The sequence below is a fragment of the Hemiscyllium ocellatum genome, unplaced genomic scaffold, assembly GCF_020745735.1.
Source record: "Hemiscyllium ocellatum isolate sHemOce1 unplaced genomic scaffold, sHemOce1.pat.X.cur. scaffold_1597_pat_ctg1, whole genome shotgun sequence".
NCBI classification, from domain to species: Eukaryota; Metazoa; Chordata; class Chondrichthyes; order Orectolobiformes; family Hemiscylliidae; genus Hemiscyllium; species Hemiscyllium ocellatum.
In genome coordinates, this window is record NW_026867828.1 from 27,814 (window position 1) to 43,514 (window position 15,701).

The window sequence follows — 15,701 nt, forward strand, 5'->3', positions numbered from 1 at the left end:
GCTCTCGGGAAAACAGCCCCAGCCTGTTCAGCCTCTCCCTGTAGCTCAGATCCTCCAACCCTGGCAACATCCTTGTAAATATTTTCTGAACCATTCCAAGTTTCGCAACAGCGGGGAGACCCAGTAATGGAAAAGACTGAAGGGGGAAGTCAGCGGTAAATCTTTTGAAGAGGTTACAAAGGAGAGACCTCTGTCTGCAGCGGGAATGACCCCCACAGTAGCAGGTCGAGGTGGACGGCATTTAAGGAGAAGCTGGATACAGACGTCAGGGAGAAAGGAACTGAAGGGAATGCTGCTGTAAGGGAAATCAAGTGTGAGCAAGTGAAGGGGAGGTGCGTAGAGGCTCACATGGGTCAGAAATACTGAGAGAGACCAGTTGAGCTGAAGGACCTGACTGGAGACTCAATGGGACAGAGAGTGAAGTCTTGGATCCACCTGCAAGAGAAGGAGAAACACGTGATTTACCTCCCAGGATTAAGCAAGTCCCGCAGATTCTGCAGATCACTTTATTGGTCAGAGCACTGAGTATAGGGGTTGGGGTCTGGACAGGACGTTGGTTAGGCCACTTTTGGAATACACAGGAACCGCGATTATCCAAAGGACACATGCAGGGTATATTTCAGTCGCTTGACAATTAGATCCCTTACAGTGTGGAAACAGGCCCAACCAGTCCACACTGACCCTCCGAAGAGTAACCCACCCAGACCCATTTCCCTCTGACTAATGTACCTAACACGACGGGCAATTTAGCATGGCCAATTCACCCTGACCTGCACATCTTTGGACTGTGGGACGGAACCGGAGCACTAGGAGGAAACCCACGCAGACGCGGGGAGAATGTGCAAACTCCACACAGTCTGTCGCCTGAGGCAGGAATGAAACCCGGGTCCCTGGTACTGTGAGGTAGCAGCGCTAACCACTGAGCCACCGTGCTGGTTCATCTAATTCTGGATAATCGAAGTTCCTCTGTATTATGTGCACTTCTGGTCTATCGGAAGGATGTTCCCCCGTGTGGACCCACTGGTGGATCTGGAGGCCGGACGAGTGGGGGAAGCCCTTGCCGCAGACCAGGCAGGTGAAGGCCCCCTCGCCGGTGTGGACCTGCTGGTGCCGCAGCAGGTTGGACGACTGGGTGAAGCCCTTGCCGCAGACGGAGCAGGTGAAGGGCCGCTCCCCGGTGTGGACCCGCTGGTGCCGCAGCAGGGTGGACGATCGAGTGAAGCCCTTGCCGCACAACGAGCAGGTGAAGGGCCGCTCCCCAGTGTGGACCTGCTGGTGGGTCAGCAGGGTGAACGACTGGGTGAAGCCCTTGCCGCAGACTGAGCAGGTGAAGACCCCCTCGCCGGTGTGGACCTGCTGGTGCTGCAGCAGGTGGGACGACTGGGTGAAGCCCTTGCCGCAGACGGAGCAGGTGAAGGGCCGCTCCCCGGTGTGGACCCGCCAGTGCCTGAGCAGGTGAGACGAGTGAGAGAAGCCCTTGCCGCAGTCGGAGCAGGTGAAGGGCCGCTCCCCGGTGTGGACCCGCCAGTGCTTGAGCAGGTGGGACGAGTGAGAGAAGCCCTTGCCGCACACCGAGCAGGTGAACGGCCTCTCCCCGGTGTGGACCCGCTGGTGGGTCAGCAGGTGGGACGAGTGAGAGAAGCCCTTGCCGCAGACGGAGCAGCTGAACGGCCTCTCCTCGGTGTGGACCCATTGGTGCGAGAACAGGTTGGACGACTTGGTGAAGCCCTTGCCACAGACGGAACAGGTGAAGGGCCGCTCCCCGGTGTGGACACGCTGGTGGGACAGCAGGTGGGACGAGTCAGAGAAGACCTTGCTGCAGACGGAGCAGGTGAAGGGCCTCTCCCCGGTGTGGACCCGCTGGTGGGTCAGCAGGTGGGACGACTGGGTGAAGCCCTTGCCGCAGACGGAGCAGGTGAAGGGCCGCTCCCCGGTGTGGACACGGCGGTGGATCTCCAGCACGGAGGGGGAGCGGAATCCTTTCCCGCAATCCCCACACTTCCACGGTTTCTCCATGGTGCGCGGAATGCCTCCTGAGACTTCCTTTCCCCACAGTGGGCAAACTGGCTCAGGCACGTGCCCGTGTGGTTCAGGTAAAGATGATACTTTAAGAGCCTACTGAAGCAGACAAAAACGTTCAAAGAATTTTCCCCTTCTGGACTGAAAGAGGGACGTCTCTCCTGTCCCACGAATCAAGGGGCTCTGTCAGACCTTCACATGGTACTCAGTTGGGAAGCTCTACCTGCAAAGCTGCTCTTCTCATATCCTGTGAAAAGGGGATTACAAAAGTCATTGCTGCCTGCACACAACAGGAATTCAGAACAGATCATTCTAGTTTCTGTAGAACTTCCCTAAAACAATCAAGTTACAATATGCAGATGCCAGTGTTGGGCTGGGGTGTACAAAGGTAAAAAAAATCACATCACCAGGTTGTAGTCCATTAGATTTGTTTAGAAGTTTGAACTTTCAGAGCTCTGCACCTTCATCAGGTAGCTAGTAAAACCTCCAGGCGAAAAAGACAGCAGATGCTGGAGATCAGAGTGGTGCTGGAAAAGCACAGCAGGTCAGGCAGCATCCGAGGAGCAGGGAAAAAAAAAATCAACGTTTCGGGCAAAAGCCCTTCATCAGGAATGAGGAAAGAATGAGGACACTTTCCTCATTCCTGAAGAAGGGCTTATGCCCGAAACGTCGAATCTCCTGTTCCTTGGATGCTGCCTGACCTGCTGAGCTTTTCCAGCAACACATTTCCAGCTCTGATCTCCAGCATCTGCAGACCTCATTTTCTCCTATAACCTAGAGTTGTGTGATTTTTAACTTTAAAAAGTGTTGCAAATCTCCACCCCCCCCCACCACACACACACACTTTTCTTCAATTCTCACTCTGCTGTGTCTGATATTACCCATCCCCCAGTATTGTCCAGAAAGGGACTTATTACCTAAAAAAGCTGTAAATCTCCATCCCACACACTCTTTAACTCTTGCTGTACCTAATATCCCACCTCCCTCCCCATGCTCCAGCAGGGTCTGACTGATGCTCATTGACTGAGCCACACTCACCTCTTCCTGGACACAAGGACCCTCCAGACCAACACAACATCAGCTCCCCTTAACCGCCCCCCTGTAACGGCGCATGTGCAGGAGCAACCGGTCACGTGAATCGAGGGAGCGCCGTCATCACGAAGGCCGCGCGTTGATTGGAATGAGCGCCCGCCGGTGCGGCGTTCCAGCCTTTCCCATTGGTCCACCGCGCCGTGCGTCACGCGGCGGCGCTGGTCTTTGTGACGCCCACGTGACCTCTCTCCTCCACCAACCGCAACGCGCCCCTCCCTTCACCTCGACACGGGGAGGCAGGACCAATGGGGAGCTTTGGAGGACCGGAAGGAAGGCTGGTCCTCCTACCAATCAGAGCATCCCCTCATTGTCTGAATGCGGAAGTTGGAGCATGAGCTCCTGCTGCTCTCTCTCTCTCTGAATGAAGATTGAGTGTTACCCCAGACTGCACCAACCTCTGTGAGTACAGCACCCTCTCTTCTCACCCCTCCTATTCCATTTCTTTTCTCATTTTGGGATTAAACTGTTGGTTTGTAGGAAGTGAAGTGAAAGGAGGTGAACTCAGGAAAGGTGCATATGCTGGATGCATTGGTCTAGATCGCTGTGTCTGTGTCTCTGTGTCTCTCTCGTGTCCTTCATCAGGAATTGCGGAGGGGGGTGGAAAGGGTGTTGAGAGATAAATAGGAAGGTGGGAGTGGGGCTGGGGGTAAGGTAGATGCAGGTTGGGGGGGGTGATGGCGACAGGGTGGAGCAGATTGGTGGGAAGGAAGATGGACAGGTGGGACAGTTCAAGAGGGTGGTGCTGAGTTGGAGGGTTGGAGGTGGGGTGGGGGGGGGGGGGGGGAGGGAATGTGAGGAAACTGGTGAAATCGATGTTGATGCCATGTGGTTGCAGGGTCCTAGGCCACCTCATACCTGGAGGAAGAATGCCTCTGCATTGGGACCCTCCAACCATACAGGATCAATATTGATTTCACCAGTTTCCTCATTCCGACACCCCCCCCCCCCCTCCCCTCCAGCCCAATCCCAGATACAACCCTCGAACTTGGGACTGTTCTTTTGAACTGTCCCACCTGTCCATCTGCCTTCCCATCTATCTGCTCCACCCTCCTGTCTGACCTGTCACCTTCTTCCCCCGCTTTCATCTACCCATAGCATTCTCAGCTCCCTTCCCCCAGTCCCACCTCCCTTCCATTTATCTCTCAGTCCCTTTGGGCCCACCTCACATTCCTAATCAAGGGGTTATGCCCAAAACATCAAACCTCCTGCTCCTCAGATGCTGGCTGACCTGGTGTACTCTTGCAGCACCAGACGTTTTGGTGCTTATTTGTCTGGATGTCCTGATGTGACCCATTCGCAGATGTGAAGTCACATTCGAGAAAAACTCCTTCATGGAATGTGGGCTTTTTTTTTGGCAAGGCCAACAATGTTTTTGTCCCTAACTGCCCTTCAGACAAGAGGATTGCCAGACTTTAGGGGGCATTTTAAAAGTCAAGCACGTGAGCCATCATATGCAGGCAGCACCAAGTTAATGCTAGCGGGTTTCCTTCCCTGAAGAGCGTTATTGAATCAAATGGGTTTTCAGAAAAGTTTCATTCTCTCAATGACTGAGACTAGTTTTCAATTCAGATTTTAAAAAAATAAATTTAATTTCCCCAAGGTTTGTTTTTACTGGTATTTGAACCCATGAGCCCAGATTATTTGCCTGGGGCCTCTGGATTGCTGGTCCAGTGTTGTTGTTATAACATCACTGACTCGCCTGGACAGCATTGAGAGTCATACAGATGTATAGCACACAAAGAGACCCTATGTGCAACTGGTGCACGCCGAGCACATAGCCAAAATTGATCTAGTCCAACGTGCCAGCACGTCCCTCCAAACCCTTCCCATTCATATTCCCATCCAGATGCCTTTTAAATGTTGCAATTGTCCCAGCCTCCACCACTTCCTCTGGCAGCTCATTCCATACACGCACCACCCTCTGACTGACAAAGTTGCCCCTTAGGTCCTTTTCATGTCTTTTCCCCTCTCACCTCTAGTTCTGGACTCTCCCACCCCAGGGAAAAGACCTTGTCTATTCACCCTATCCATGCCCCTCATCATTTTATAAACCTCAATAAGGTCACCCCTCAGCCTCCGATGCTCCAGGGAAAACAGCCCCAGCTTACTTAGCCACTCCCTGTAGCTCAAACCCTGGCAACATCTTTGTAAACATTTTCTGAACCCTTTCAAGTTTCGTTTAACTGAACAGTAAAAGTCATACTGGACAGGGATATATCAGAGTGTTACTATGCAATATGTATTTATTTACGACTGTATAAATTTGATTTATAATTATTTCTACTTATATCATAGTGTTGTAGCCATGTTATGTATTCAAAGTTTTGGAGAAGATTTGTAGCTCGGCTGCTCATTGTTGTGGTTCTGTTTGCCGAGCTGGGAATTTGTATTGCAGACGTTTCGTCCCCTGTCTAGGTGACATCCTCAGTGCTTGGGAGTCGCCTGTGAAACACTTCTGTGTTGTTTCCTCCGGCATTTATAGTGGTTTGTCTCTGCCGCTTCCGGTTGTCAGTTCCAGCTGTCCGCTGCAGTGGCCGGTATATTGGGTCCAGGTCGATGTGTTTATTGATTGAATCTGTGGGTGAGTACCATGCCTCTAGGAATTCCCTGGCTGTTCTCTGTTTGGCTTGTCCTGTAATAGTAGTGTTATGGATGCGGATCATTAGCTGTCTTCCTGTTTGCCCTATGTAGTGTTTTGTGCAGTCCTTATTGTGTACAAAATCCCATGCAAGGCCTGCACAAAACACTACATAGGACAAACAGGAAGACAGCTAACGACCTGCATCCATGAACACCAACTAGCCACGAAACGACACGACCAGCTATCCTTGGTAGCCATACACGCAGATGACAAGCAACATGAATTTGACTGGGACAACACTACTATTATAGGATAAGCCAAACCGAGAACAGCCAGGGAATTCCTAGAGGCATGGCACTCATCCACAGATTCAATCAATAAGCACATCGACCTGGACCCAATATACCGACCACTGCAGCGGACAGCTGGAACTGACAACCGGAAGCGGGCAGAGAGAAACCACTATAAACGCCGGAGGAAAGATCACAGAAGTGCTTCACAGGAGACTCCCAAGCACTGAGAATGTCACCTAGACAGGGGACGAAACGTCTGCAATACAAACTCCCAGCTCGGCGAACAGAACCACAACATGTCATGTATTTCCAGTCATACCCGTTACAGGACAGGAGAATACTGGTCTCAATGCTGACTCTGTGGATGAATCTCGTCAGACTCATTCCTCTGTATGTCCACAGAGTCCTGTAAGTGTATTCCTCTATAGGGTCCCTCCAGTTTGACTTGGGTATTGATCGACTCCACTACAGTCATCCTCAGAGCGAGCATGTTCTAGGTCTTGTTACCAAAGCAAAGTTCTTGCTCTGATTCTCTTTCCCCTCCCCCCCCACATCTTGGTCTGTCAATATGGTAGAAAGAGAGGCGGGGGGGGGGGCAGATAACTAGGTTAGCAAACTGCATGAGGGTGGCATGGTGGCTCAGGTAGCACCGGTGCCTCATAGTGCCAGGGACCTGGGTTCAATTCCAGCCTCGGGCGACTCTCCATGTGGGTTTCCCCCGAGTGCTCCGGTTTCCTCCCACAGTCCAACCTTGTGCAGGTGAGGGTGGGTTGGCCATGCTAAATTGCCCAGAGTGTTCAGGGATGTGTAGCTTAGGTGCACGTGTCAGGGGTAAATATAGGGGAATGGGTCTGGGTGGGATACTCATCACAGGGTCGGTCTGGACTTGTTGGGTCGGTATGGACTTGTTGGGCCGAAGGGCCTGTTTCCACACTGTAGGGGTTCTAATTCTTAACTTTTCTTGGAGCTAGATCTGCCAAATGTCAGGAATCAGAAAAATTGGGAGGGAGCGTATTAGGTACGGCAGTAGGGAGAGAGTGTGTGGGATGGAGACTCACAGGTTTTGGGTTATGGGCGTGGAATGAATATTCTGTGAAATCGATCTGTTAAACTCTGAGATTCTACGTGATACTGACAGCGATGACTTTCTAATTGACAGGCTTTCACAGGAGGATTTACCTGCATATCTTGAACTAATTGCCTCAGCCAGCTTGACTCATTGGGACTGGAATTTTATCGATCTTTTGAGTGGAGAAGGAGGATTGTCCCGCCTGCTTCCAGAGATCTGACTGGTAAAGCACTGAGATGCCACTGTTCGAGGGTGGAGGGAGCTTTACCGGAGCGGAGAGTTAGCCAGCCGGCCCCCCGCAGCAGAGTGGGACGTCAGAGGGAGCGTCGAACCTGGAGGGAGGCCGCGCCGTGGGGAAACCGTGGAAGTGTGGGGAATGCGGGAAGGGGTTTCGAGTCCCCTCTGAGCTGGAGATCCACCGGCGCGGTCACACCGGGGACAGGCCGTTCTCCTGCCCCGAGTCCGGCAAGGCCTTCATTGGGTCCTCCAAGCTGCTGAGGCACCGGCGGGTCCACACCGGGGACAGGCCGTACCCCTGCCCCGGGTGTGGCAAGGCCCTTCACCCAGCTGTCCCACCTGCAGACGCACCGGCGCCTCCACACACCAGGGAGAGGCCTCTCACCTGCCCCGGGGGCGGCAAGGCCTTCAATCGATCGCTGACCCTGCGGACGCACAGGCGCCTTCCCAACGTGATCGCACGGAGTTGAAGTCTGCAGCGAATCCCACCCAGGACTGGGGGGGGGATTGTGCCCCGTTCGAAGGCAGTGGGTGAAGCGGGAAGGGAGCGAGGCTTCCTTTCTGCCGGACTGGCCGCTCTCGCTCCCTTTGCTTCCCGTGGGACCGATGCTGTTTGAGGCTGGGACTGCACGTTCCCCGGGCCAAAGATCTGCAGGAGCTGAGGAAGTGCACTCCTTTCACACCGGATGGTAAATCATGTTTGTCCCATCTATTTCAGTCTTAAATACCCTCCGTGACCTGGCCTCCCAGCCTCCTGTGGCAGTGAATTCCACAGATTCCCCACTCTCTGTCTGAAGAGGTTTCTCCTTATCTCCGTTCTAAAAGAGCTACGGCTGTGCCCTCGGCTCCTGGTCTCTCCTACCAATGGAAACATCTTCCCAATGGCCACAGATAGATCAAAGTCAAATACAATAGCCTCTATTCCATTGAGTGTCCAGCACACTTTATAACACTTTGTAAAATCAGGAGGGCCATTGATGAGGTGAGTGGCAGGTGTCTTTTCCCGATAGAATAAAGAATATTCCAGCACAGGAACAGGCCCTTCGGCCCTCCAAGCCTACACCGATCCAGATCCTCTATCTAAACCTGCTGCCTATTTTCTCAGGATCTGTATCCCTCTGCTCCCTGCCCTTTCATGTATCTGTTGAGATACATCTTAAATGACGCCATTGTTCCCGTCCCTACCATCTCCGCTGGCAACACATTCCAGGTACCCAGCCCCCTCTGCGTAAAGAACTTTCCATACATATCTTAAATCTTTCCCCTCTCACTTTGAACTCATGACCCCAGGTAACTGAGTCCTCCACTCTGGGGAAAAACATTTCTTGCTATCCACCCTGTCTATACCTCTCATGATTTTGTTGGCCTCAATCAGGTCCCCCCTCAACTTCCGTCTTTCCGATGAAAATAATCCTGATCTATTCAACCTCTCTTCATAGTTAGCATCCTCCATACCAGGTAACATCCTGGTGAACCTCCTCTGCACCCTCTCCAAAGCATCCACATCCATTTGGGAATGCGGCGACCAGAACTGTACGTGGTATTCCAAATCTGGCCGAAACAAAGTCTTATCTAACTGTAACATGACCTGCCAACTCTTGTACTCAATACTCTGTCCGATGAAGGAAAGTGCCATATGCCGCCTTGACCACTCTACTGACCTGCATTGCCATCTTCAGGGAACAATGGGCCTGAACACACAGATCTCTCTCTACATCAGTTTTCCCCAGGACTTTTCCATTTACTGTATAGTTTGCTCTTGAATTGGATCTTCCAAAATGCATCACCTCACATTTGTCCGGATTGAACTCCATCTGCCATTTCTCTGCCCAACTCTCCAGTCTATTCTCCATTCTGCTGTATTCTCTGACAGTCCTCTTCACTATCTGCTACTCCACCAATCTTAGTGTCAACTGCAAACTTGCTAATGAGGCAACCTACACCTTCCTCCAAGTCATTTAGATATATCACAAACAGCAGTGCTCCCAGCACGGAGCCCTGTGGAACACCACTGGTCACAGTCTCAGTTTTGAGAAACTCCCTTCCAATACTACTCCCTGTCTCCTGTTTCCCAACCAGTTCTCTATCCATCTAGCTAGAATACCCTGGACCCCATGTGATTTCACCTTTTCTATCAGCCGACCATGGGAACCTTGTCAAATGCCCAAGTAAAGTCCATGTCTATGACATCTGCAGCCCTTCCCTCATCAATCAATTGTGTCATTTCCTCATAGAATTCTATTAAGTTGCTAAGACATGACCTTCCCTGAACAAAACCATGCTGCCTATCACTCATAAGCTCATTTTCTTCCAAATGTAAACAGATCTTATCCCTCAGTATCTTCTCCAGCAGCTTCCCTACCACTGACATCCAGCTCACAGGTCTGTAATTACCTGGATTATCCCTGCGACCCTTCTGAAACAAGGGGAAAACATTATCAATTCTCCAGTCCTCTGGGACCTCACCTGTGTTCAAGGAAGCTGCAAAGATATCTGTTAAGGCCCAAGCTATTTCCTCTCTTACTTCCCTCAGTAACCTGGGATAGATCCCATCAGGACCTGGGGACTTTGACCTTTTTAGAATACACATCACTTCCTCCTCCTTATGCCGACTTGCCCTAGAGTATTCAAAGATCTATCCCTAACGTCAACATCCACCATGTCCCTCTCCTCAGTTAAACCTGACACAAAGTACGCATTAAGAATCTTGCCCATTTTCTCTGACTCCACACACATCTTTCCTCCTTCGTCCTTGAGTGGGCCCACCCTTTCTCTAGTTACCCTCTTGCTCCTTCTATATGAATAAAGGGCTTTGGGGTTGTCCTTAACCTTGCTCACTAAGGATATCTCATCGCCCCTTTTAACCCTCTTAATTCCTCATTTCAGATTGGTCCTACTTTCCCGATATTCTTCCAAAGCTTTGTCTGTCTTCAGTCGCCTAGACCTTATGTATGCTTCCTTTTTCCTCTCAGCAAGTCTCACAATTTCACCTGTCATCCATGGTTCCCTAATCTTGCCAATTCCATCCCTCATTTTCACAGAGACATCTCTCTCCTGAACTCGAATCAATTCTCTTTAAGAGCCTCCCAAATATTGAATATGGATTTTCCTTCAAAAAGCTGCTCCCAATCCACACTTCCCCAGCGCCTGCTGAATTTGGGTATAGTTGGCCTTTCCCCAATAAGCACTCTTCCTTTCGGACCACTCTCGTCTTTGTCCATGAGTATTCTAAACCTTACGGAATTGTGATCCTCATCCCCAATGTAATCCCCACCTGAAACTTCACCCACCTGGCCGGGTTCATTCCCCAACACCAGGTCCAATATGGCCCCTTCCCGAGTTCAACTATTTACATACTACTCTGGAAACCCTCCTGGATTCTCCTTACAAATTCTGCTCCTCTAACAGTAAGTGAATCCCAGTCAATGTTGGGAAAATTAAAATCTCCTCTCACCACCACCTATCCTACATCTTTCCATGATCTGTTTACATATTTGTACCACTATCTCACGCTCACTATTGGGAGGCCTGTAGTATAGCCCCAACATTGTTACTGCAGCCTTCCTATTTCTGAGCTCTGCTGAAAATGTGTTGCTGGTTAAAGCACAGCAGGTTAGGCAGCATCTAAGGAATAGGAAATTCGACGTTTCGAGCATAAGCCCTTCATCAGGAATGAGGCGAGTTTGCCAAGCAGGCTAAGATAAAAGGTAGGGAGGAGGGACTTGGGGGAGGGGCGATGGAGATGTGATAGGTGGAAGGAGGTCAAGGTGAGGGTGATAGGCCGGAGTGGGGTGGGGGCGGAGAGGTCAGGAAGGAGATTGCAGGTTAGGAGGGCGGTGCTGAGTTGAGGGAATCGACTGAGACAAGGTGGGAGGAGGGGAAATGAGGAAACTGGAGAAATCTGAATTCATTCCTTGTGGTTGGAGGGTTCCCAGGCGGAAGATGAGGCGCTCCTCCTCCAGCGGTCGTGTTGTTGTGTTCTGCCGGTGCAGGAGTCCAAGGACCTGCATGTCCTCGGTGGAGTGGGAGGGAGAGTTAAAGTGTTGAGCCACGGGGTGGTTGGATTGGTTGGTCCGGGCGTCCCAGAGGTGTTCTCTGAAGCGTTCCGCAAGTAAGCGGCCTGTCTCCCCAATATAGAGGAGTCCACATCGGGTGCAGCGGATGCAATACTTGATGTGTGTGGAGGTACAGGTGAACTTGTGGCGGATATGGAAGGATCCCTTGGGGCCTTGGAGGGAAGTGAGTGTGGAAGTGTGGGCGCAAGTTTTACATTTCCTGCGCTTGCAGGGGAAGGTGCCGGAAGTGGAGGTTGGGTTGGTGGGGGGTGTGGACCTGACGAGGGAGTTACAAAGGGAGTGGTCCTTGCGGAACGCTGATAGGGGAGGGGAGGGAAATATATCCCTGGTGGTGGGGTCCGTTTGGAGGTGGCGGAAATGACGGCGGATGATACGTTGTATGCGGAGGTTGGTGGGGTGGTAGGTGAGAACCAGTGGGGTTCTGTCTTGGTGGCGGTTGGAGGAGCGGGGCTCAAGGGCGGAGGAGCAGGAAGTGGAGGAGATGCGGTGGAGGGCATCGTCGATCACGTCTGGGGGGAATCTACGGTCCTTGAAGAAGGAGGCCATCTGGGCTGTGCGGTGTTGGAACTGGTCCTCCTGGGAGCAGATGCGGTGGAGACGAAGGAATTGGGAATATGGGATGGAGTTTCTACAGGGGGCAGGGTGGGAGGAGGTGTAGTCCAGGTAGCTGTGGGAGTCAGTCGGTTTATAGTAGATGTCTGTGTTGAGTCGGTCGCCCGAGATAGAGATGGAAAGGTCTAGGAAGGGGAGGGAGGAGTCTGAGACAGTCCAAGTGAATTTGAGGTCGGGATGGAAGGTGTTAGTAAAGTTGATGAACTGTTCAACCTCCTCGTGGGAGCACAAGGCAGCGCCGATACAGTCATCGATGTAGCGGAGGAAAAGGTGGGGGGTGGTGCCAGTGTAGTTGCGGAAGATGGACTGTTTCACATATCCTACGAAGAGACAGGCATAGCTGGGGCCCATGCGGGTGCCCATGGCAACTCCTTTAGTTTGGAGGAAGTGGGAGGATTGAAAAGAGAAGTTCTTCAATACACGGAAGATAACAAATGTTCATCACATTGATTCCTGAGAGGAGAGGATTCATGGATCAGGAGGGATCGAGTCGATTGGCAATGAATTCAATAGGTCTGAACAGAATGATGGGGAATCGCATGGGAACCGATAAAATTCCAGGAGGGATGGGTTCAGATTTTTGGGACATTGGGGCCAGTTCTGGGGGTGGTGGGACTATTACAAATCAGACGAGCTACATCCGGGCCAGACTGGAACCAATATCCTTGGGGGTGCTTTTGCTAATGCTGCTGGGGAGGGTTTAAACTAATGTGGCGGGGGATGGGAAACAAATGAGGAGGTTCGTGGTCAGGAAGGAGGTAGTAACTAAAGCCTGAAAGGAGCGAGATAATAAAGTCAGTGTGACAAAGGGGAAGAGTCACAGGGAACAGATGATGAACGCAAAGGGACAGGTGGTCTGAGGTGCATTTGTTTTAATGCAATAAGTGTAGTAGGTAAGGCAGATGAACTTAGGGCTTGGAGTCGTACCTGGGTGGATGATGTTATTGCTAATACTGAGACTTGGTTGAGGGAAGAGCAAGATTGGCAACTAAATATCCCAGGATATCGATGCTTCAGGTGGGATAGAGAGGGAGGTGAAGGAGTTGTATTACTGGTCAGAGAGGCTATCACAGCTGTGCTGAAGGAGGGCACTATGAAGGACTCGAGCAGTGAGGTAATATGGGAAAAGTCCTGGGGAAAACTGATGTAGAGAGAGATCTGTGTGTTCAGGCCCATTGTTCCCTGAAGATGGCAATGCAGGTCAGTAGAGTGGTCAAGGCAGCACATGGCACACTTTCCTTCAGCGGACAGAGTATTGTGTACAAGAGTTGGCAGGTCATGTTACAGTTATACAAGACTTTGTTTCGGCCAGATTTGGAATACCACGTACAGTTCTTTTTTTAGATTTAGATTTTTTTAGATTACTTACAGTGTGAAAACAGGCCCTTCGGCCCAACAAGTCCACACCGACCCACCACCCACCCATACATTAACCCCTTACCTAACACTACGGGCAATTTAGCATGGCCAATTCACCCGCACATCTTTGGACTGTGGGAGGAAACCCACACAGACACGGGGAGAAAGTGCAAACTCCACACAGACAGTCGCCTGAGTCGGGAACTGAACCCGGGTCTCAGGCGCTGTGAGGCAGCAGTGCTAACCACTGTGCCACTGTGCCGCCCACATTACCAAATGGATGTGGATGCTTTGGAGAGGGTGCACAGGAGGTTCACCAGGATGTTACCTGGTATGGAGGATGCTAACTATGAAGAGAGTTTGAATAGATCAGGATTATTTTCATTGGAAAGACGGAGGTTGAGGGGGGGGGGACCTGATTGAGGCCAACAAAATCATGAGGGGTATAGACAGGGTGAATAGCAAGAAATGTTCTTCCCCAGAGTGGAGAACTCAGTTACCTGGGGTCATGAGTTCAAAGTGAGAGGGGAAAGATTTAAGATATGTATGGAAAGTTCTTTACGCAGAGGGTGCTGGGTACCCGGAATGTGTTGCCAGCGGAGATGGTAGGGACGGGAACAATGGCGTCATTTAAGATGTATCTCAACAGATACATGAAAGGGCAGGGAGCAGAGGGATACAGATCCTGAGAAAATAGGCAGCAGGTTTAGATAGAGGATCTGGATCGGTGTAGGCTTGGAGGGCCGAAGGGCCTGTTCCTGTGCTGGAATATTCTTTATTCTATCGGGAAAAGACACCTGCCACTCACCTCATCAATGGCCCTCCTGATTTTACAAAGTGTTATAAAGTGTGCTGGACACTCAATGGAATAGAGGCTATTGTATTTGACTTTGATCTATCTGTGGTCATTGGGAAGATGTTTCCATTGGTAGGAGAGACCAGGAGCCGAGGGCACAGCCTTAGACCTTTTAGAACGGAGATAAGGAGAAACCTCTTCAGACAGAGAGTGGGGAATCTGGGGAATTCACTGCCACAGGAGGCTGGGAGGCCAGGTCACGGAGGGTATTTAAGACTGAAATAGATGGGACAAACATGATTTACCATCCGGTGTGAAAGGAGTGCACTTCCTCAGCTCCTGCAGATCTTTGGCCCGGGGAACGTGCAGTCCCAGCCTCAAACAGCATCGGTCCCACGGGAAGCAAAGGGAGCGAGAGCGGCCAGTCCGGCAGAAAGGAAGCCTCGCTCCCTTCCCGCTTCACCCACTGTCTTCGAACGGGGCACAATCCCCCCACGGGGCACGATCCCCCCCCAGTCCTGGGTGGGATTCGCTGCAGACTTCAACTCCGTGCGGTCACGTTGGGAAGGCGCCTGTGCGTCCGCAGGGTCGGCGATCGATTGAAGGCCTTGCCGCCCCCGGGGCAGGTGAGAGGCCTCTCCCTGGTGTGTGGAGGCGCCGGTGCGTCTGCAGGTGGGACAGCTGGGTGAAGGGCCTTGCCACACCCGGGGCAGGGGTACGGCCTGTCCCCGGTGTGGACCCGCCGGTGCCTCAGCAGCTTGGAGGACCCAATGAAGGCCTTGCCGGACTCGGGGCAGGAGAACGGCCTCTCCCGGTGTGACCGCGCCGGTGGGTCTCCAGCTCAGAGGGGACTCGAAACCCCTTCCCGCATTCCCCACACTTCCACGGTTTCCCCACGGCGCGGCCTCCCTCCAGGTTCGACGCTCCCTCTGACGTCCCACTCTGCTGCGGGGGGCCGGCTGGCTAACTCTCCGCTCCGGTAAAGCTCCCTCCACCCTCGGACAGCGGCATCTCAGTGCTTTACCAGTCAGATCTCTGGAAGCAGGCGGGACAATCCTCCTTCTCCACTCAAAAGATCGATAAAATTCCAGTCCCAATGAGTCAAGCTGGCTGAGGCAATTAGTTCAAGATATGCAGGTAAATCCTCCTGTGAAAGCCTGTCAATTAGAAAGTCATCGCTGTCAGTATCACGTAGAATCTCAGAGTTTAACAGATCGATTTCACGGAATATTCATTCCACGCCCAAAACCTGTGAGTCTCCATCCCACACACTCTCCCTACTGCCGTACCTAATACGCTCCCTCCCAATTTTTCTGATTCCTGACATTTGGCAGATCTAGCTCCAAGAAAAGTTAAGAATCAGAACCCCTACAGTGTGGAAACAGGCCCTTCGGCCCAACAAGTCCAGACCGACCCTGTGACGAGTATCCCACCCAGACCCATCCCCCTATATTTACCCCTGACACGTGCACCTAAGCTACACATCCCTGAACACTCTGGGCAATTTAGCACGGCCAACCCACCCTCACCTGCACAAGGTTGGACTGTGGGAGGAAACCGGAGCACT

General features: G+C 51.9%; 1 protein-coding gene across 1 annotated transcript in view; it reads right to left on the bottom strand.

Moving 5' to 3' along the window:
• Positions 1-342: 342 nt before the first annotated feature.
• The window catches only part of LOC132810273 (zinc finger protein 850-like), a 43,260-nt gene continuing 27,901 nt past the window's right edge, over positions 343-15,701 (bottom strand). Inside the window, exons 4-6 of the mRNA XM_060822635.1 lie at positions 14,694-14,800; positions 7,677-7,940; positions 343-2,109 (exon numbers count right to left, since the gene is read on the bottom strand). Of these exons, the coding sequence (XP_060678618.1) occupies positions 913-2,109; positions 7,677-7,940; positions 14,694-14,800 (1,568 nt within the window). The 3' untranslated portion in view covers positions 343-912. The remainder of the gene's footprint in view (positions 2,110-7,676; positions 7,941-14,693; positions 14,801-15,701) is intronic.